Here is a 21489-nt window from a genome sequence, read left to right on the forward strand (position 1 = left end):
TATCTGGTTTAAAGGGGCACTTCACTGTAAAACCAAACTGATATTATGTGCATTGTTTCACATGTATTATTAAAGTGTAGATGGGATCACACCATGTATCCTTTGGTTTAACAGCTATTGAGTTTGGAAGTTGATTAATCCTCACAGCAATGTCAATGATACATGGCCCTCTTAGATATAAATGTGTCATGACCCAAAGCCTCACTGAGGGGTGCTGGGGGTAAAATATACTCTTATGTTTGAGTCAATAAATTGTTTTTATGTTGATGTATGTTGTACTAGAGAAGACAATAAAACAATGTATAATAACTTTATAATAGCTTTATATGTATAGCCTCAGAACCTTAGGGAAGGCATTCCAGTGAATCATGCATATTTTAATTATAAGTATGATACATCAATTTGCCTGTAAAACCTGCAATGATGTTTTTTGTAATTCTTCATTTAAAGCCCCAATGAATCCCAGAGTTTCTCCTACCATTGCACAGATGGGTGCGTCACTCTTCCTTAAAGAGCTGCTCGACCCTAAAAGAATTTCATTAGTCTGGGTTTCAGTGGAGAGTTTTAGTGTCCCATGATGGTCTAAGTGTTGTTTCAAAGGCTTTTCCATCCTGCTACAAATAAAATTCTGGAGGGAAACCTTGAATACTTGTATTTTTTTTTACCCCTGGTGTTGTAACACAATAAAAAGCTAATGCTGCAACTTCCGAGCACCGTCCTCCCATGCTGCTGAATGATCAGATTAAATAAGTGATCCTCCCACAAGGGTCAAGCACTGCACACTGTCTTCACAAATGCACTGAGCCAGACTTCTGATCCAGATCCTCAGCAGATCCTCAGACCGTCCGTAATGGGCCTCTTCACAGTCACCAACCTGCTTTTGGTGACTCTTCTGGTGCAACCGACTGAAGCGCTAAGTAAGTTGAACGGCTGATCTCTAATTTATAGGCTTTTGTGTATGGATAATGTGTGGAAGTACATAGTAGTAGAATATTATAGTGATTTTTTCATTAGGGTACACTTGTATATGTATTATTATGTTTTTTGTGGAGAATGGCTTATGCTTGTTCTGTATGTCTCACAAATAGTTTCGATGCTGCGAGTTTCAAATCAGGTTTTGGCTTAATTCAGTCAAAGCAAAGGTCGATTTGTAATTCAGTGAATATGAGACCATTTTAAATGATCATTCGAAATCCTGTGAGGGGAACAGGCTGCCTTACCAGTCCAGACTCATTTGCTGTGCCTTTCTCATTCTGATCACACGTCTCTGTTGCCTTCCCGCAGCTGAGAGTCCAGTCACAGAGTGGGACTCAAACACAACACCTGAACCTGTCAACGATGAGCGTTTTCGCGAGTTCTGCCTGCAGATTCCAGATGAGTCTCACTGGACCAGCTCTGAACCAGTTCACCAACCAACCAGACGGGCAACTGAACCAACCAGCCGGGCAACTGAACCAACCACGCAGGCAACCCAACCAGAGAGGCAGGCAACCCAATCAACCCCACCGCAGATTGTCAGACGGATTGACAATGTGCTACAACCACTTAATTTTATAGGTGAGATCTTTTCCTACTGTATATTGTTTGATTGTGGAATAGAGATGACATGTGGAGGTTAGACTTGAAAGCATATAATTGGTAAAGGGTCTCATATGCAAGGATATAGTGGAATTAATTAATTATAGTGGAACCTAAATTCAGGTTACCCACTTTAGTAAGCTGGTATAAATCTTTATGACACAAATTCATAATATAGATCAGACAGAGCTATAAAAGCACAATTTAAAGCTGCACTATAGGCAAGATTTTTATGTAAAAATCCAGCCGTCTTATCAGCCTAAATCACAAAGTGGGGCTGCAACAAAGAAAAGCATCCCATCCGCACTAATTGAGACGTCAGAGATTCTCCCTGTTCGCCCAAATTAAACAAATCAAAACTTGAATTGATAAAAATTCAAAATTTGATTTGAAATCCAAACTGTCTCCTAAACAGCAGTGAGCAGCGCTCTGTCCAGAGAAAGCTGGACTCACCAACATTAGATAGAACTTTTTCCTCTCTCGTCTCTTTGGTGTCTGGTAAACATGAGTGTGTTGTGAAACAGGATTTCTGGGTATTGAAGTTCACATTTTTGAAACAGTTATCTCTGGCTGCCATTTGGAACCGCCAACATATGAAATTGCCTAGTGCAGCTTTAATGCTTTTCTGAAAGTACAATCGATTTTTGTTTCTATTGGTGGATGTTTGCCTTATGATGATCACTGAGTGCAGGTCATAGTCTACCCACCTTTTTATTTACCCCTATATCACTGCTTATATGAGAGATAAATGTACAGAATGCAGTTGTAGTTGATATACCATCAGACTTCTGTCTTACATGCCGCTTTAATGAGCCGGCAAATATCAAACTGTGTTGTCTTTGGCAAATGTATTCCTATACAAGACAACAGCATGTCCATACCTCTATCAACCATCAGGTTTCGATCCAAGTACAAAAAAGCCAAAGAGAGGATGTCGCTGCAAAACATTAGAGATGAAACTCCCGACTGAATCTTCCAAAGTCAGAAAAATAACAGCTCGGCTGCCTGATAAAAGGTGCAAGATGACCGAAATAATGTAAGTGTGTGTGTGTGTGTGTGTGTGTGTGTGTGTGTGTGTGTGCATGTGTGTGTTTATGACTCACTTCCAGTTCAGTCAGTCCAGAAAGTATAATTTAAAACTTAAATAATAAATATTAATATAATAATATGAAATATTTTAAAACTGTAAATTGCCTTATTGAGAGGTCTTAAGGTTAAGGTTTGATCAGTATGGGTTTTGGGCCAATTTCAATACTGATGTTTTTTGTATTGAAGCTATTGATATTTTGTGCCAATATTCAATATCTTTTAATTTGACCATTTTCATGGCAAAAAGTCTCTAAAATTAAAAGTGTTTGCCCCAGAATTTTACTCTTGTCAGGGTGGAAAAAGTCTTTTACACTGAAATATTTCCTGTAACAACTGACAAGTGGTCTGCCATTGGTCAATGAACTGCAGTTTAACTGATTGCATTGCAAGTGACCATAACCCTTGTGTTCCAGAGAGACTCTGATGGACGGCAGGGAGGTGTGTGTGAATGCATCCAGCATCTTGTCACACCTTGACTCCACTTTTCTGTAAGTGGCCACCACCTGACATACAACTTAAGCTAATTCTGCCACCTGGAATAGTTCAACATGTATTTGCCGGTCTAATAAACTTTGCATCTTTGTCATTTTCTTTTAAGGGTTCCATATTATAGGAATTTACATTTTCCTCTATTTTTCCATATATGCTCAAAGATGTTATTAGAATTTTAAGTTATTGCTTTTTCAAAAATCCACTCTTTTTTCCAGGCCGTTTCAGACTAACTCCAGTAAAATGCATCACAACTGGACTTGATCCTGATTGGCTCCCTCACTAAAGAATTACTATCAGGCCAGTTGCAGTATTTTAACTGGAAAGGCTTCACTCAGCATTTGAATTTGATGAGCTGGTGTTGTCGGCCAATCAGGGTCCAGTATTGTGACTGTTCTGCCTGTGACAACTCATTCAAATTCATTAAATATAACTAATTCAATTCAACTTTAAACTTAACTAAATTTATTTACAAATCATCTTGAAGAACATTTTTCTTATCCTGACTCATAGTATATATGAAATCAAAATCAGGAAATGTTAATAATATGGGACCTTTAATATAACTGCTAAAATGGCAATGTTTCTCTAGGCTTCTTATCTGATGCGAGCCATTTCTTCACTGATAGCATAACGGATGTACTCAAAATTTGTAGATTAACAATTTTCTTTTCCTCTTCCTGTAAATTGACTTGCTGATAAAAAAATATTACTCAACCAACCCTCCAGCCGTCCTCCTGTAACTACAACTGAAACGCCTACTGCTCCATGGGACCCAACCACAGAGCTGACCACAACCACGCCACCTCCTGTCACAGAAACCCCTGATGAAGAAGGCAGTGGTGAACTATGGGTCGACTTTATATCACATCATTCACATGTTGAAACCAAGGGTGAGTTTTTCCATGAATAAACAGCCGTTTTCACCAAACATAATGGCACATCCTGTGTAGCGTTTGAAAGAGAGTTGAAAGTTTATTCTTGTGTGGCTTCACAGTAGTGGAGGAATCCTATTCCTGCCTAGGTTGCCTTATGATGAACTGGGATGAGATTGACAGAAAGTCCGTAGCGTCCCTAGACATGACGCTGCCACACGTTGGTTGTCCTGTCATCATCTTGTAAGTCCCACTACTATCCTTCTCTCTCCCTCACACACACAAACACTCTAGTGTTTGACCGATATGGGGTTTTGAAGTCTGATACCAACACAGATATTTCTGGACTGAGGCTGCCAATAGCCGATACTTATATCTGTAAGTGTGACCATTTGCATGCTAAGAATTGGAAGTATTCAGTGTTTACCCTAGTATTGTATTCCTGGCAGAGCCCCTGAAACAGCACTTTGACCATAGGACACAAAAACCCTCCATTGAAACCCGGAATAAGAGTAATAAAAGGTAAAATATCTTCGCTGTCAGGTGAAAACTTTGTAACTCCAATTTTGGTGAAGGATTGCTGCTCTTCTATGGGTTGAGAAAATTCTATAACACTTGGATTTATGAAACCTTTGTCAAACCAATTAGATAAACTCAAAAATGTATGGTCGCCAAGCTGAAAAAATACTTTTTGTTTGTAGTTCCTGAAAAGCTGACATTTTGGAGATACAAAGTTTTCACCCAACAATATTCATGATTACTGGCGTGGAATCCAATCAAATTGTCTCATTAGTATCAATTCAGGTTAAGGGCTTCCCATAGACAACCAATGTAGTTTTGATCATTTCTATAATAAATATGTAATCAATCAAACTTCATCGTATCCATCATGTCAGAGGTTGATGACACTGAATGGCCGATATCTGATTTCTAATAAGGCCAATTTTATATCAACAAACCAATATATCGGTCAAACACTGATATACAAACACACACATTCATTTGACCTCATAAGCATAATTGGAGCATCATCATATAATGAAAACAGAATAATGAGTTGTTTTCTCTTTGGCACAGTGTCAACCTGAAGGATGGTAAGTCCATGTGCGTGGACTCTGGCCAGCTGGGGTTCAGGACGGCTCTGGAGAAGCTGGACATTCAAGCCCACTGAGGAAGTAGGACTGGCATTGGCCTAGCGCTTCAAGAAAGATTTAAGTGTTATTGATTATGTGTAAGTTGTATGTATTTCCAGCTTCTCAGACGATGTAAGACCAACCAACAGGAGTCATTCCTATGTTCCCAGGGTCCTATGTTCCCCAGATCTAGGGTTAGGGTTAGGGTTAGTAGGGTTAGGGTTAGAGACCTTCAAAATCAAATAAAATGATAACCATTGGTTTTGTTGTGTTTATATAGCTGTTTTGTAGCCTTGTTCCAATAAAAAAAACAACTGGATAATATTTATGAAATATTTTAACTTGAAATGGGTCAAATTTGACCCGAACACAATAGGAAGGTTAATGTGTGTTAACAGAATATTGAACTGGGGAACATAGGACCCTGGGAACATAGGACCTTGGGAACATAGGACCTTGGGAACTTAGGACCCTGGTAACTTAGGACTTTGGGAACTTAGGACATTGGGAACTTAGGACACTGGGAACTTATGACCTTGGGAACTTAGGACCTTGGGAACATAGGACCCTGGGAACATAGGACCCTGGGAACATAGGACCCTGGGAACTTAGGACCTTTGGAACTTAGGACCCTGGGAACTTAGGACCTTGGGAACTTAGGACCTTGGGAACTTAGGACCCTGGGAACTTAGGACCCTGGGAACATAGGACCCTGGGAACATAGGACCTTGGGAACTTAGGACCTTGGGAACCTAGGACGCTGGGAACTTAGGACCTTGGAAACTTAGGACCCTGGGAACATAGATACGTTGCCAAGCAACAAGCTAACCCCTCGCCCTAAAACAGTGTGTATGCTTCTCATTTTCCATTTAAGCCCTGTATACTTTGATGCTTGATTGCCCTATTCCCTCATCAATTTCCACCTAAACCACATTAAAGGAAAAATCCACCCAAAAACACTTCAACACTGTTAAAATACTAGCAAGGAAACTAGCATAAAACACAGCTATTGCCAACTATAGCCACTAGTTTCCTTGCTAGTTTTCACCAGTTGCCTACCAGTGATGTATTTTGCCTTTCTTTGCCCATTTTGTTGTTTAATGGGGTATTTTTGTTATTTCCATGGATAACTGGCTACATGTGAGCGAGGTGACGTCACATAGATATTTCCAGCGTAGCTACAAAGGAGTTTGATAGTAGTACAACTTTCTGCGATCTAAAACATCAACAGTCAGTGTCAGGTTTTGCTGTCAGTCCCTCAGAATCAAAGATCGAGAGCTTCTTTCTAGAGCCGCCATTTTGTTCAACAATACAGGGAGAAATCCATCGTAGCAGAGGCAGAGAGACAAATTTCTTCAACAACAGAAGCCTCAATAGACCAGAATGCAATGCAGCCACAAGACATGTTGTGTTTTGAATAAGGGGCACAACCATGATCATAGACACTCCTCAATGTTCATCAAGTGGTAGGCCAGCTAGCGATGTTATTATGATCATACACCCACCTTTGATTGAAAGTACTAAGTTCATACCCCTTTACCCCTGGGAAACGTGGGAAATCACTAACTGAAGTAGAAGTAGACGAAGCCGGTTGAGGGAAGGTACACCCAAAAAGTAAACTACAACAAAAGAACTCCTGGAATGTATTGAACCCAAATTTATAAGAGTATTCCAAGGGTGATTTTTCCTTTAAACCTTCTCAGCTCCCTCACCCTTTTCGTTATATTCCATCTGTGGAGTAATGACAAGATGCAAATGGGTCCTTGGTTGAACCATTTCAGCTAACCAATGATTGATGGTCTCTTGGAAGTCTTGAGGAACGTTTGAAGATTTTAAATATATATATTTTGAATTGAGATGAAGCATTTAAATCCAATATCACTGCATCTTCAACAGTACGCCGAATGTATGTTCAGCCAGGAAACTGGGCCCTAGAGATGAGTATGATTTCAAGATAATATCTTGCTGAGCCTGGCGCTGTTCTCAGAAATGTTTGATTTACTGATTAATATGGTAATTTTCATCATATCTTGACATGAAGGGTCTCTTCTGGGCTCTAAGACGCATCTTGAAATAATGGATAACAAGACAATAAAATGGCAAAATGTATATTTGTGTGAACTGCTGTCATTTGATATTCTTGATGTAGGCTACAACTTAAACATTCATCACACTTTGGCTTGAATATGAGTAATTTCCAGACATTTGTCAGGTTTTGTCAGGTCAGTATTCAAAATTAAGCAATTATTCCCCCCACAAATACAGTATATCTCCATATATTGTACAGCGGTGCCATCTACTGACTGCAAGTGAGAACAGTCAGCATCTCATGCCTGAGATGAGAGATACTGTAGCAACTACTTGATGTTTTTCCTCATTGGATCTCATAGGTACAAAGGACAAAGCTGATTTCTGGGTTCAACAGTGTTTTCTTAGCAAACTCTCTGGCACTAATACCTCAACCCTAAAAGAATCTGCGGAAATCTAGAAAAAAAAACATTGACCCAGGTTTGACTTTTTATTGACTTGACCCACGTCTACTGGCATCCCTGTAAATTACAAAACATACAGTCAAGTGAATCCTACTTTCCCCCTCCCCCGTTAAGTCGTCTTCCTCTTCTCCTTCCATCCGGCACACTTCAGGACGGTCTCGGCTCGCTGGGACTTCAGGTCGCCCAGTGTCTCCTCCAGCCGCTCGGAGGCATCCAGAGTGTCCTCGAAGTCCCGGAGCAGGACGGTGTTGCCCAGAAGTCCGCTGTGCTGCTTCAGCCTCAGGTGGTCTCTGTGGAGGCCGTTGCGGGCCTGCTTGATCCTGGTCAGCTCCTGCCTCTTCCTGGCCACCTCGGCCTCCACCTCGGCCAGCTGGGCTCGCTTGATCTGGCTCTCCGTCTGGCTCCACTGCAGCTTCTCCTTCACGTTTGTTAAGAGCTGACAGAGTAGACGAGAACGCCGCCTGGATTACTTACGGATTGATAGAAAATCTGATTTTGTTAACATGCAAAGCAGCAACTAGAACAACTAGAGCAATGATATCAACTGACTCTGATTTTAACAGTACAATCCTTTGATTTTTACCAAGATGCAATGGTTTTCTATCATGAGTTAAGACACTTTGCTCCTCTATTCCTGGACGCTATAAAACGTCATCATGGTTTAGTAAATGTCATTTTGTACAGGTTTCTTCTTGAGTAGTATATAATTAATAAAGAAAAGTAAAAGTTGTATTTTTGTGACAATTTAACTTTTTAAATATAAATCTTTACACTTAAGCTGCAGGTTTAATCTCCCATAGTCCTCTTTGTATGCAAATGAGATTTGATGACATCCCACGATGGGTGAACTTACTTCTGGGTTCTTCCTCTATTAGTTTGCATGGACTACTGCCATATACTAATGTATATAGCGAGATATATATATAATTTTTGATGATTGTGAGACAACACATACTTATCACTTTATAATAAAGTATATTGTTGTGTAAGTCAGTGATTCTCAACCTTTTTCATATCAAGGACCCCTAATGTAGTCCACATTAGAGCCACAGACTCCCATTTGATGAGATTTTGTCTCTCAGTTGGACCCAAATCTGAGATTATTTTTATTGTCAGATATAATTTTGTCCAGAACTCCATGACTATCTATATTGTAGATAGAGAGATAACAGATAAACTATGATCAAAATAGTCATTCTTTTACATTCTCTAATTGTGTTTAACAGTGTTTAAAAGTTGAACAATTCATCAATTTGCTGGGGACCCTCTGGAACCCCCTCAAGGACCCCTGGTGGTCCCCGGACCCCACGTTGAGAACCACTGGTGTAAGTAGTGCTTCTATGTATGTATGTGATGTGGTATTAATTACGTTCGCTGACGTTTCAATTGCTGACGTTAGCTAGCATTACTGTATTCTCCATAGAGGAGATGAAGGCAGCTGACCATCGAGGGAGCCAGAAAGCTCAGATCAAGATCAACACAATCTGTGCTTGTGGATTCTTCAGCCCACCTCCATAGTGCCGGTTTTCTTCTTGCGCAGCTTAAACAGCTCCTCACTCCGCTTTTCGATCATCTTGTTGAGCTCCTTCTTCTCGGCCTGCAGCTTCTCGAAGTCCAGCCCTTGGAGCTCGTCGGCGGGCTCCTCCTTGACGCGGACTTCGGCTTCCAACTTGCGCACCTTGATCTTCAGCTTGATGTGCTCCAGGCGCAGCTGGACCAGCTCGTCCTGCCGGTGCTGCTCCGACGCCAGGACGGCCTCCGCCTTGGCCTGAGCCTCCGGTTTACCCAGGCACCGGCTCAACGCCGCCACGGCCGCGTCCCGCTTCAGCGCCACGAGGGCACGCCACTCATTTTCCACCTGAGGATGAAGATGAGGCCACGTAGGTTAGATTTTGCCCACTTTTCAGTAAAGCACTCACAAAACACAAAATACACCACACTTGAAGTGTTAAAGTGGTAATCTGTGAGATCCTTGTTTTTTTTTGTTTATTTTGTCTCCATCTTTGGTGCTAAGTGCTGCTTGCTGTGGTGTTTCTGCACTGCACTTCCCAGAGATCACCTGTCAATCAAGCAGTGTGGGGGCGGAGCTTGGATTTTCTGTTGATGCAGTTTGAGTTTCACTTTTCTTTGTCTGTTCAGCCGTGGTGGCTATCACTGCTCATGCTAACTACCCAGTTCTTCTTCTATTTATTCTAAACAAGCTAGAGGATTTTTCTCCAGAAAGATCCACCACCATGTTTTAATGACTAGAGAATACAAAAATGGACCTTTATATATATATGAAAACTGCTCTATAAAGGCAAACAGCAGTAATTAGTATTTATTCTGTGTTTAAAGGTCATGGTTAGGGTTTAGCTTTAATATCAACAAAACCTACAACCATAAATGCTATTAAATGATATACAGTCCACTTCTGTACCAACGATAACAGCTTTGAAGTCATTTTTTCAATTCCACTGCTCATACTGGTCAATGGTTTTGCAGGGCAGGAAAATGTGAATTATTACTTTAATTTGTTGATTTGAAGATTTTGGTTGGTGTTCAGTATGATTCACACTCCGCCATATCAGAAACACATCACTTTCTGTGCACCAGAGGATTTTTCCCCAGAAAGACTAGCAGTCACCGGGTGTTTAGAACAGCAAATGTAAAAGCTGTCATGAACTGCCTACATATCCTGTATGAAGGAGACCAGAATATGCGAGACTACAGAAAATGTGTCATATGGAGCCTATATTGGGACAGTACAAAAATATTTTTTTCATACTTTTCCCAAGTTTTTTTTGTAAAATTTCCAAACTTTTCAAACCCTGGAAATGACCAAATTCTTTTTCCAAGCATTTCCAAACTTTTCAGGCCCTTATAATCTGAAAATTAACACTAAGCCAATCAAACTAGGGATGCACCGATCAGCAGACATCGGTATCGCCCGATATCGCGATTGGTCCGATATTATTTTTTACTGCTGATATTTGACTCGATTGTGGAATTGCCATTTTTGTGACCTTTTTTTTTTCTAGGAGTGTGTGTGTGTCACTTAATGCAACTGTCAAATCAGCAACAGAATACAACTAACCAACCTGGCCCAGCTTCTCTTCAGTCTGCAGCCTCAGCTCTTCCTCCTCCCGCTGAGCTGCCTCCGAGTGTCCGGCGTGTTGCTGCTTCAGGTCGGCCAGGACGCTCATGAACTTCTTGTAGCGCTGCTCCCGGTCCGACACCAGCATCTCCTTCTCCGGTTGGCCGTCATCCCAGGTCTTCCTGCGGAGGTACTCCACCAGCTTCATCTGCAGCTGGCTGCTGTGCTGGCCGAGTTTCTCTCTCTGTGCGTGAAGCTGGTGGAGGAGCTGCGTGTATTCTTCATAGTCGATGTCCACGCCGTCTGGAGAAGCTGCGGCGGCTTCCTCTTCTTCGGGCTCCTTCTCCTTCTCCTCCTCCTCCTCCTCCTCCTCCTCCTCCTCCTCCTGCACAGGGCTGGTGGTCTCTCTCTCGGGGGTTTCCAGATCCAGTCGTGGGAGTCCATCCTCGTTGTCGTTGACCTCGAATACGACGCTCCCCTCGCGGGAGAGCGGTTGCTCGATGAGAGGCTTCACCTCAGGACCCTCGCCGGCGTCCAGGTCCTCACTGGTGGGGATGTTGTTTCCATCTGCATGGTCCCCTCCTGGCTCGGGGGTGTCTGATGGTCCAGCAGGGGCCCCCTCGGAGGCTTCTGCACCGTCAGAGTTTTGTTGATCTGGTTCTGATGCCCCCTTTTCATCGCCAGCATCAGTGACAGGAGATTTGCCCTCATCCATGGAGGAATCTGCTGACATGACCTTTTCTGTATTCTTCAAATCTAGTTATGTTTTCATTCCCAGTGCAGGGGGAATTTTCTTCCTGATCTGCCTCCATTCATTGGGGATTCAAGTATTAGTATACTGTATTCTAAGTATTTTAGAGTAGAGCGTTTTAGTACTCAGAGAATTAAAATAGTCTAAATGTTTTGATTTTTAGACGAGATATAAATTAGGTTAAAAAAATCCTGCGCTTTCTGTGAACAGCAGTTGGTGTTGTTTTGGTTGTCGTGGAAACTAGAACTCGGAGCCAATCACAGGCGGCTTGACCCCTGCTCATTAATATTAACAAGCTCGCGCGGAGAGGCTCCAGTGCGCAGGCGTGCAGTTCTGCCTCCAACAACAAGAAGCAGGAGCCAGGCAACATGGCCGACCTGGGAAAGAAGTACTGCGTTAACTGCCTTGCGGATGTTACAAACCTACGGCTTCGCTGCACCGACTGCCCCGATATCGAGCTGTGCCCGGAGTGCTTCTCGGCGGGCGCAGAAATCGGTAATCACCGGAGATGGCACGGCTACCAGCAGGTCGACGGCGGTCGGTTCTCTCTCTGGGGTCCCGAAGCGGAGGGAGGATGGACCAGCAGGGAAGAGCAGTCGCTACTCGATGCTATCGAGCAATATGGATTTGGAAACTGGGTACTTCACTTTTATAGTTAGTTAACTTACTTCAGCGAAATATAAAACATAAAGTAGACCTACAGGAGTTTAGCTTAAGGTGCTAAGAAACTGCAAACAGCCAAACTGACTAGTGGCAACTATACTTTGTAACGTTAATAACCTTGGGAAAAAAATGACAAGCAACTTGAGGATGACAGTGATGCTGGCTTCCCGTGCTGTCAGAAATTAGGTGTTGAGGCATATGAAGGACTCAACAAAGCGTTAAATGCGACTGGGAAACGACTGGGAGACTCTTTTATGATACCCGAGTTGCCAAGATATGAATTTATTAAAACATCAATTACATGCCTGATGCTTATGTTTAAGTATCTCTTTGGCTTTTTGATTTCTAAAATGAAACAACAGCCATAAAAACACTACTTCTGTTACAGGGTCTTCTTCTTTTTTTTTTTTTTAAATATATATTTCTGACAAAAGCACTTGAATGCGCGACAAGTCGTATTTATGACTTCCCGCCTCAAAAAGTAAGATGTTGCAAGGAGCACTTGAAGGCAGCATGAGTGCACAGTTGCAGGTTACAATCATAGACTGTAAATCGGTTACAATACCTGTAACCTGTTGGAGCTTTTTACCAGACATAACCTGGGATGTAGTAGAGGATAAGCCCACCTAAACACAGAGTTAACTAAAAAAGGCTGATGTGAACCTTTGATATTAATTCATACGAATACATCATAAAGTAGTATCAGACTGATGTGACTTACATGAGTATAGGGTCTTTTTAATAATAGTAAACAACAACAATGAAAGAATGCTTTTCTGACACTATGTGATTGTGCGTCATATTGGAGGTTGTTTGCGTTATGGTGATCACCGACTGGAGGTCATTGTTTATCCATCTTTTTATTTACCACTCTATGGCATAGTCCACTGCATCTCATTTAGAGCTGCAACGATTAATCGATTAGTTGTCAACTATTCAATTAATCGGCAACTATTTTGATAATCGATTAATCGGTTTGAGTAATTTTTTAAGAAAAATAAGTCAAAATTCTCTGATTCCAGCTTCTTAAATGTGAATATTTTCTGGTTTCTTTACTCCTCTATGACAGTAAACTGAATATCTTTGAGTTGTGGACAAAACAAGACATTTGAGGACGTCATCTTGGGCTTTGGGAAACACTGATCCACATTTTTCACCATTTTCTGACATTTTATAGACCAAACAACTAATCGATTAATCGAGAAAATAATCAACAGATTAATCGACAATGAAAATAATCGTTAGATGCAGCCCTAATCTCATTTTTATTTTAATAACTTATTTTCCAGAAAAGCCCATTGCATATGCCTGTAATATTAACAACATACTGGTGCCAACATCCTTATCAGTAACAAACTGCTGTGTGTGCTGTTTTTCAGGAGGACATGGCCACTCACGTGGGAGCGTCCCGGACCCCCCAGGAGGTCATGGAGCACTATGTCACCATGTACATCCACGGAAACCTGGGCAAGGCCTGCATCCCTGACAGCATTCCCAACCGGGTGACCGACCACACCTGCCCCAGCGGCGGACCCCTCTCTCCCAGCCTCACCACCCCTCTGCCCCCGCTGGACATCAGCCTGGCCGAGCAGCAGCAGCTGGGCTACATGCCGCTTCGCGACGACTACGAGATCGAATACGACCAGGACGCAGAGAAGCTCATCAGCGGCCTGTCGGTCAACTACGACGACGAGGACGTGGACATCGAGATGAAACGCGCCCACGTGGACATGTACGTGCGTAAGCTCCGGGAACGGCAGCGTCGTAAGAACATCGCCCGGGACTACAACCTGGTGCCCGCCTTCCTGGGCCGGGACAAGAAGGACAAGGAGAAGGAAAAGCCCGGGGTCCTGGGAGTCGCAGGGGCCGGCGGCGGCGGCGGCGCGGGCGGGGCGGGCGGGGCGGGCGGCGGCGGCATGACGATCGGCGCGGGTTCCACGACGGCGGCGGGGTCGGGTTCGGTTCCGAGCACGCCCAAACGGAAGATCACCAAGGAGGAGAAGGACCAGCGGGTCAGGTTGCGGGGGCTCTGCCAGTTCATGGCCCACAGGGAGTTCGAGGACTTCTTCGACAACATGCACAAGGAGCGCGTGCTCAGGGCCAAGGTGCGCGAGCTGCAGCGCTACCGCCGCAACGGCATCGCCCGCCTGGACGAGTCGGCGGAGTACGAGGCGGCGCGCCACAAGCGGGAGAAACGCAAGGAGAACAAGAGCGTGGTGGCCTCCAAGCGGGGCAGCGGCGGAGGGGGCGGGCTCGGCTCCGGGGTCGGACTGGGGGGCGGAGCCGGGGGAGGGGGAGGGGCCGCCGGAGGGGTGGGGGTCGGAAGCGGGATCAAAGAAGAGGGCAAGGACGGGGAGTTCGCCGCCATCGAGAATCTGACGGGTTTCGAGCTCCTGTCGGACCGGGAGAAGGTGCTGTGCAACTCGCTCAACCTCAGCCCGACGCGCTACCTGACTGTCAAAACCATCATCATCAAAGACCACCTCCAGAAGAGGCAAGGCATCCCCGCCAAGAGCCGGCTGCCCAGCTACCTGGACAAGGTCCTCAAGAAACGCATCCTCACCTTCCTCACGGAAAGCGGCTGGATATCCCGCGATGCCTCGTAACGATCCATCCTGGCTTCTTGACGGCGGTAACTCTTGATCTCTGATTGGTCAGAGTGTTCTTGCATACGATGCGTGATTTGCTGTACGCTCCAGAAGCAGATCAAAACTACTGGATTTCACCATTTTTTTCAAAGGTGACCTTGTGAATATGTACATTGCAAAGACAAAGGATGTCCCTCTGAGGGGAAGAAGTGTATTTTCATGCCAGGAGGGCTAGGAACACAAATAGGCCTATATTTTTGCATTTGAATCAAAATATTGATGATGAAGGGGGGTAAGCTACATTTCTGTGGGTTCACAGTACTTGGTGTCCATTTTGCAATTGAAGATAACCGCAATGCTAACACGTTCCCAGTCGATGTAGTGGTATCGGTTATTGTACCAGGTTCTTTGAAGATGTTTATCGAGTATTGCTATTTTTCTTTTTATCCAAGCAGCTATAGGGCAACAGCCATTCCATGATGAAGATAAAGGGGGAATTATGAACATCACATTTCCATTAAATGATGAAGACCTACTGACAGCTAATGCTCTGATGGGTCACCGAAATTATCATCGCTGTATTTTTCCTCTTCTCCAGCTTTCACAATTTGGCCTTACAACAAACAGAGGAACCCCAAACCCCCACCTAACTGATTTTTTCACATTGTTATTATTCATCGGTTAAAGCTGCACTAGGCAAGTTTGCACTTTGCACGCGGCAGCAAGAGGCAACTGTTTGAATTTTTTTTGAACGTTTGAAGGACTTCGTTACCCAGGAATCACGTCACGTTGTGTCAGAAAACTGCGCACTCCTCTGACCTACATTGCCTCTTCTTAGTGTGTGGTGGGGGGTGGAGCCGGTTCCAGCTTTCTGTGGATGGAACGCTCCCTCCCTGCTGTTTAGGAGTCTTGATTTATCACTTTCTGTGCGCCGAGTCCCGCCAGTGACCGTGTCCCAAACCTGAATTAATTAGGGCAAATGTACAGCAGCTCAATTAGGGGAGATGGGACGCTCTTCTCTCTTGCGGCCCCACTTTGTGATTCAGATTGATAAGATGGGTGTATTTTTACCTAGTGCAGCTTTAAATCTTTTACTGTCTACTGCGTAAGAGACAGGGAAAAAAAGTTGAATGTGTAAGGGCATTAACCAATGAGATCCATATACGCTGAAGCACAATTCTAAGATTTTTTATTTTTTTGTTTACCAAGTGAGTATCTACACTGGGTTAATCTTACACCCCTTTATCTTTTTCACTTTATATATATATATTGCCTGCTCTATAATCATACAGTAGCCTAAGCTGGTTTTGCCTCATTGTTGGACCCCCTTATTGAGATAGGGTGCATGACTACTTCTAAGGCTTGGCTGTTATTGGCCTGCTATTTATCTATCCAATGATCTGATTAGGTATAAGTGCGGAAGCTGTTATTAAAGTGTGATCACTCATGTTGAGTTGACAACGTGAAATGTATATAAAATAGTCGCATAGGATAATGCGAGGCCTTGCTTGTGTCCCCTTTGTGGTACAATGCCTAGTAATAAGCAATAGGGATATAGACCGAAATATGTTCTTAAAGGCTGACACTGATTTTTCTGGGTTTCCACTCAGAATTGTATTCTTGTCAGGTTGGGAAAGCCTCTGAAACAGCATTTAAGACCATCATGGGACACTAAAACTCTCCATTGAAACCCAGACTGATTAAATAGTTTTAGGGGGATGAGTAAAATCCTCTTTACACCACACTGGAATGATTTCTCTGGTCACACGTCTGATTTAAAAATAATATAAAAAACATATTCTCTAGCTGTAGTCAGGTAGGAACATCCATCGAACCATAAAAGGTCAATATTGGCCTCATATATCAGCCTAACCCTGATAAGCAATATCCTCCTTCCTTATATCCCCATTTGTTTTTCCTAATAATTAAACGTCACTGTCTTTTATACCGTGTCCAAACTTGACAACAACCTTTTGGTTCACCACCCATCACATACATGCACAGCCTGCCGTTTGGCCTGTCAAAGCAGGTGTTGCCTGCCATCACCTTTTCGCATCTCCTTAGCTTTTCGAAAAGGTAACTCCTCTCTATCTTGAAGGCCGAACCACAAAAGCGGCATCGGTGACTCATTCTCATTTTCCGCCTTCGAAGGGCTTTTGTGCGAGCCGAGCCGAGCGCTGGCCGATGCGCTATTTAAATGTAAATGAAGTTATTGAATTGGCAATCGGTTGACAGCGGGAGCGGGGAGTACAAAAGTGGAACAGGGTCCAGGAGAAAGGAGCGTGTATGTGTGGGCGTCGCCTAAGCCAGGATATGTTCTAGATTCGTATTCTTTTTTGTTCTTCTCCTTTCTCCACTCCAGTCTGTGTTTGTCCAAGAAGGAGGAGAAGGAGGTTTTTGGGGAAATGCAAGTCATCAGTAGCTTTGTATGTGTTTGTAAGTTCTGTAACGGCATTGGCTTTAAACTGGGCCTTCTTTGTGGCCACCGAAGAGGACTTGAATCCCCTTCACTTCAGTAACTAAGAACTCTGCTTAAGAGGTCAGAGGTCAGCTTGTATGGGGACATAGTAGGGTTAGACAGATGAATTGATTTGTTAATATTGTCCCCTGCCAACATGATGGAGGTGAGGATAAGATTTTACTCAGCAGTCCGTAAAACCTGCGATGAAACCTGCCTCACCCTGCCTTAAGGAGCCGCTAGCCCAACTAAAGGAATTTCATTAGTATGGCTTTCGATGAAGAGTTTTAGTGTCCCATGATGGTCTAAACCAGTGGTTCTCAACATGGGGTTCGGGGACCACCAGGGGTCCCTGAGGGAGTTCCAGGGGGTCCCCAGGAAATTGATGAATTGTTAAACTTCAGCATTTCATTTACAAGAAGTTAGAGAATGTAGAAGAATGACTGTTTTGATCATAGTTTCACTGTTATCTCTCTACCTACAATACAGACAGTCATGGAATGCTGGACAAAATCTAACTCTGGGCATATCTAACTAAATAAAAATATTCTCAGATTTGGGTCCAAGAGACAAAATCTCATCAAAAAGGGGTCCGTGGCCCTAATGTGGACTAAACTAGGGGTCCTTGATATGAAAAAGGTTGAGAATCACTGGTCTAAACCGTGCAGGGAACTAATCAGTGAAATCGGTGTTTGGCTGGAATGAAAACATCTTGTGTCTCAGTGGAAGGTTTAGAGAACTGCTGGTCTGAATGGTGTTTCAGAGGTTTTCCACCTTGCCAACAATACAATTCTAGGGGCAAACACTGAATCCTCTTGAACATCGGCACATAATATCAGCAAAAGGCAGCTTCAGTTAAAAAATATCGGTATCGTCCTTCAAAAATCCATATTGGTTCAACCCTAGTACATAGTACTCGGTGTCCCTATTGCAGTTGAAGATTAACCTAATGCTAAGGAATGGGCTCATTGAAGATAGAGAACTGAGAATTGGTATTTCTTACCCAAACCACATCAGGCCTGCAGCTATTCCATACTGAAGCTAAGGGGAAGCATGAACATCACATTTCCATTAAAGATGAAGGTTTAAAGTGGGCGTTTGCCTTCTCTGTGGCCAGGTTTGAAAGGTCAAAGTTCAGTCTGACCCAGAACGTTCTAGAAAAGCGTAGAGACTTCCAGCCTATAAACCAAACAGTCGCATTTGCTCTGTTTTTAAATGCTTGATGTCAAAAGTAGCCCAGGGACAGTTCAGTTTGTCATGTTTCCATCGGAAATGGTTTGCCCACCATGTTTTGGTGGCGTTTGGTTATTCAGGGTCATGCCATTGTGTGCCACTGTAGTTCACCTGCGTTGGACAGGAGAAGCGGAGAGTTGCTTGATGGTGCTCATCTGTTTGAATGTCTCCTTTTTGTTTATTCCTTCAGACACAGAGGTGGTTGCTGAACTTCATTTATTTTTCAAGGACGACCGTAGATGATCCCCGTCTCAGATTTTGATAGCAGTTGTCGTCGTTCTGCATGTGCAGCCAAATGTTCCAAAACAGCGTATTGCGGTAGATGTCTCGAAAAGAAAAATATTGCAACTGTTTTCTATTTTTTTTTCCAATGGGTGGAATATATTTTCTATGCTCTCTATTTGTGCGGAGGGGGGGGGGGGGGGGTTGCTTACAATGTGTTACCAATTGTACATAATTTTGTAAGATAAATTGGAAAAAGAAACTATAAATACTGACCTGTGAAATGTACAGTATTTTTAATGTCATGGACATTTTTATAGCTTTTGTAATAAAAACAAATTTTGGTGTGCGAGGAAGAACCATTTTCTGAAGCTTTGGCATGCTGTTGAGCTGTTTGTACGTATCGGTAGCGAACTTAGGAATCAAAGCTTCTGTTCCGTTCGCCGGTCTGAAACTGTTGAGCTGTTTTGCTGTCCCATTATTTGTGATTGCACATGACATGGTGTGTATGGTTTTGTATTAAAAGTGCAAATACTTTATACTTCCACATTGTCCCATTTATTCATTTGTCAATAGTAAATGACCAAAGTCTTCATGAGGTTCATTCGACCTAGTATTAATTGAATGCATACATACTACATAGACAGTCGAGGTTATAACACATTAAATTTGACCCTGTATGGTTCATATCCACATATCTCATAGTGGGCAGGTTCACAGCAGATGATATTAGTCAAGTCTCAATTAAACTGTAGGAATATAGATCCATTTCAGCTCTTATTAAAATTACAGCCAACACTGGATGCGCTCACCCAGTTGAAGATGACCAATTGACCGATCTGATGACCAATTGACCAACTGAGCACCTATGGAGAAAACACGTTAAAAGACAGGAAAAAAAGTGTGGGTAAGATAGGGTTCGATCCTACTATATTGGGCCAGTAGTTGCCTTTTTTGAATATCATATCGGTATGTCTTGAAAATAGGCTTTAACCAGATTTTTTATTATATTTGGTACTCCAAAGAAATCAAACGCTACAGAAAGCTGTCAGGTACTAAGCTAAATGTATTTTCCAGGCCAAGAAAACCAGAAGATCTCTCTTCTGTTGTTGGGCTGATTGCATTAGATGCCACTAAAAATCACCCCAAGATGGGTGTGTGATGTTAAATGAAGACATAAAGAGGGTAGAAGAGAAACACTAAACCAACAAACCTGTCAAAGTTGATCAGTTTATTCTGATGCTATGGCAGTTGGAACAATGAACCATATACATATTACTTCAAATGGTTTTGTAGACAAAGCCGATGTTTTGTCACTGTCCAGCACTACCAAGCCAACAGTTGGCATAGGGACATTACCATTACTGAGGAAGGTTTAACAAAGCCTCACCTACAAAGATGCATTTCACCACAAAGGCCTTGGGAAACCCATCTCAGTACAAAGCAAAATCTCAACAGCCTTTCCTCAGTTCCTCGAGTGCCCTTTCTTGCCTCCTTCACAAAATGCATTAAAAAAAACAAACTGGGATGCTTTTTTAATACATTCGAAAATGAAACAAGGAAAAAGGGTGTGAGGAATCAAGTTCAAGATTATTAGGCTTTAAACAAAAAGTCCGGAATGATAACAGCAGTTCAATGTCAGGATTGCTCACCTCTAATCCCTTTTTTTGCATTATAAACACAAAGCATTTTGACGGGTATATTCTACATCATAGCTGAGCCAAACAAAACTTTTAATCAGAGCATTGTATGTAAATTTCTTTTAAAACAATATCAGCTTTTAAATGAGTGAAATGTCACATTTTAACTGCTTCTCTTCCAGTTAGGAGGTGTGCCTCTGGAAAAAGACATGAAAGCCTTTCCCTGTGATCTGGTGTGAAGTTTCTTTACATACTGTGATTCTAATAACAGTTGGGTATGAAGTATATTACATTCCACCAGAGGAAAAAAAAAAAAAATACTATGACATGATAAAAGAAAAAGACTGGAATCTGATTCTGACACGACTCACATGACTGATGGTGGACTGAAATCTGACTTAAATGACCTAGGCCAGACAAAGTGTTACAGATCTGTTAAAACAGGTTGGATATTGTCCAGATACAGAGATCAGTTCGGTTGGGTTCCCGTCTCTTTGAGGCACCGCAGGGTGGGGGTGGGGGTGGGGGTGGGGGGGGGGGGGGGGGGGGGGGGGGGGTTGGTGGGAGGAGAGGGTGATGGGGAGAGGGGTGGTGGGGCGCCTTGACCAGTCTGCTGTACCTGAGGTGAACCGTCGCCCAGGCTACAAAACAAATCCCACTTTGTCACGGTGACACCGCAACGGCTTCTAGGGGGCTTTGGCCACGCCGACCAGCGCCGGCCTCAGGGTGCGACCGTGGAGCTTGTAGCCCACCTTTGTTACTATGGCGACGGTGCCGGGCTCCTTGCCCTCCACGGGGGCGTGGAAGAGGGCCTCGTGCTCGTAGGGGTCGAACTTCTGGCCGTCGGGGTTGAGCTTGACCAGGCCGTGCTTGGTGAACACCTTCTGGATCTGGACCTCGGTCATCACCAGGCCGTCGTACAGGTTCTTCAGGTGGGGGTTCTGGCTGGTCACCTCCTCCTTGGGCACGCTCTCCGTGGCCTTCTCCAGGATATCCGCCACCTCCAGCAGGTCCTTGCAGAAGCCCTGGATCCCTGGTGGGTTTGGTGGCGATGGAGAGAGGTTAGAACACGATTCAGCAAGGCACAAATTTCTTGGGATTTTTCATAACTGTATGAATAGGTGTAACAATATGTTTAGCAACAGTTCTGTGCTTTCACTAACTCGTCCCTCCAGCTTTTCACGCGGGAGGAAAAAAATAAA

The 21489-nt window shown here is 43.4% G+C and overlaps 4 protein-coding genes across 5 annotated transcripts; 2 read left to right on the forward strand and 2 right to left on the reverse strand.

Moving 5' to 3' along the window:
* The first annotated feature begins 809 nt into the window (after positions 1–809).
* LOC139640774 (mucin-2-like) lies at positions 810–5202 on the forward strand. Its single transcript, XM_071514952.1, has 7 exons — positions 810–917; positions 1285–1557; positions 2476–2614; positions 3081–3155; positions 3886–4049; positions 4154–4274; positions 5109–5202. The coding sequence occupies exons 1-7, from the start codon at positions 851–853 to the stop codon at positions 5200–5202; spliced, it is 933 nt and encodes a 310-aa protein (XP_071371053.1). The 5' UTR covers positions 810–850.
* Positions 5203–7765: 2563 nt separating this feature from the next.
* On the reverse strand, positions 7766–11465 carry LOC139640775 (cilia- and flagella-associated protein 184-like). The gene is made up of 3 exons (XM_071514953.1): positions 10737–11465; positions 9167–9514; positions 7766–8092 (listed from the first exon to the last, which is right to left on the reverse strand). The coding sequence occupies exons 1-3, from the start codon at positions 11463–11465 to the stop codon at positions 7766–7768; spliced, it is 1404 nt and encodes a 467-aa protein (XP_071371054.1).
* Positions 11466–11812: 347 nt separating this feature from the next.
* On the forward strand, positions 11813–14771 carry LOC139640772 (transcriptional adapter 2-beta). 2 transcript variants are annotated; one of them, XM_071514948.1, is made up of 4 exons: positions 11838–12121; positions 13526–13982; positions 14118–14384; positions 14484–14771. In XM_071514948.1, the coding sequence occupies exons 1-4, from the start codon at positions 11852–11854 to the stop codon at positions 14750–14752; spliced, it is 1263 nt and encodes a 420-aa protein (XP_071371049.1). In that variant the 5' UTR covers positions 11838–11851; the 3' UTR covers positions 14753–14771. The 2 variants fall into 2 exon arrangements, with proteins under 2 accessions (XP_071371051.1, XP_071371049.1); XM_071514950.1 differs by having other exon boundaries at positions 11813–12121; positions 13526–14771.
* A 4526-nt stretch (positions 14772–19297) lies between these two features.
* On the reverse strand, positions 19298–21320 carry LOC139640776 (grpE protein homolog 1, mitochondrial-like; the record flags this gene model as incomplete). Its single annotated transcript, XM_071514954.1, has 1 exon — positions 19298–21320. A coding segment is annotated over one exon (347 nt), but the record flags the coding sequence as incomplete, so codon positions are not given.
* Between the last annotated feature and the right edge of the window lie 169 nt (positions 21321–21489).

This window comes from Centroberyx affinis, unplaced genomic scaffold (genome assembly GCF_046629955.1).
Source record: "Centroberyx affinis isolate AG114_WGS23_722 - 3 ecotype Tasmania unplaced genomic scaffold, CSIRO-AGI_Caff_v1 ptg010584l_1, whole genome shotgun sequence".
Taxonomy (NCBI): Eukaryota; Metazoa; Chordata; class Actinopteri; order Beryciformes; family Berycidae; genus Centroberyx; species Centroberyx affinis.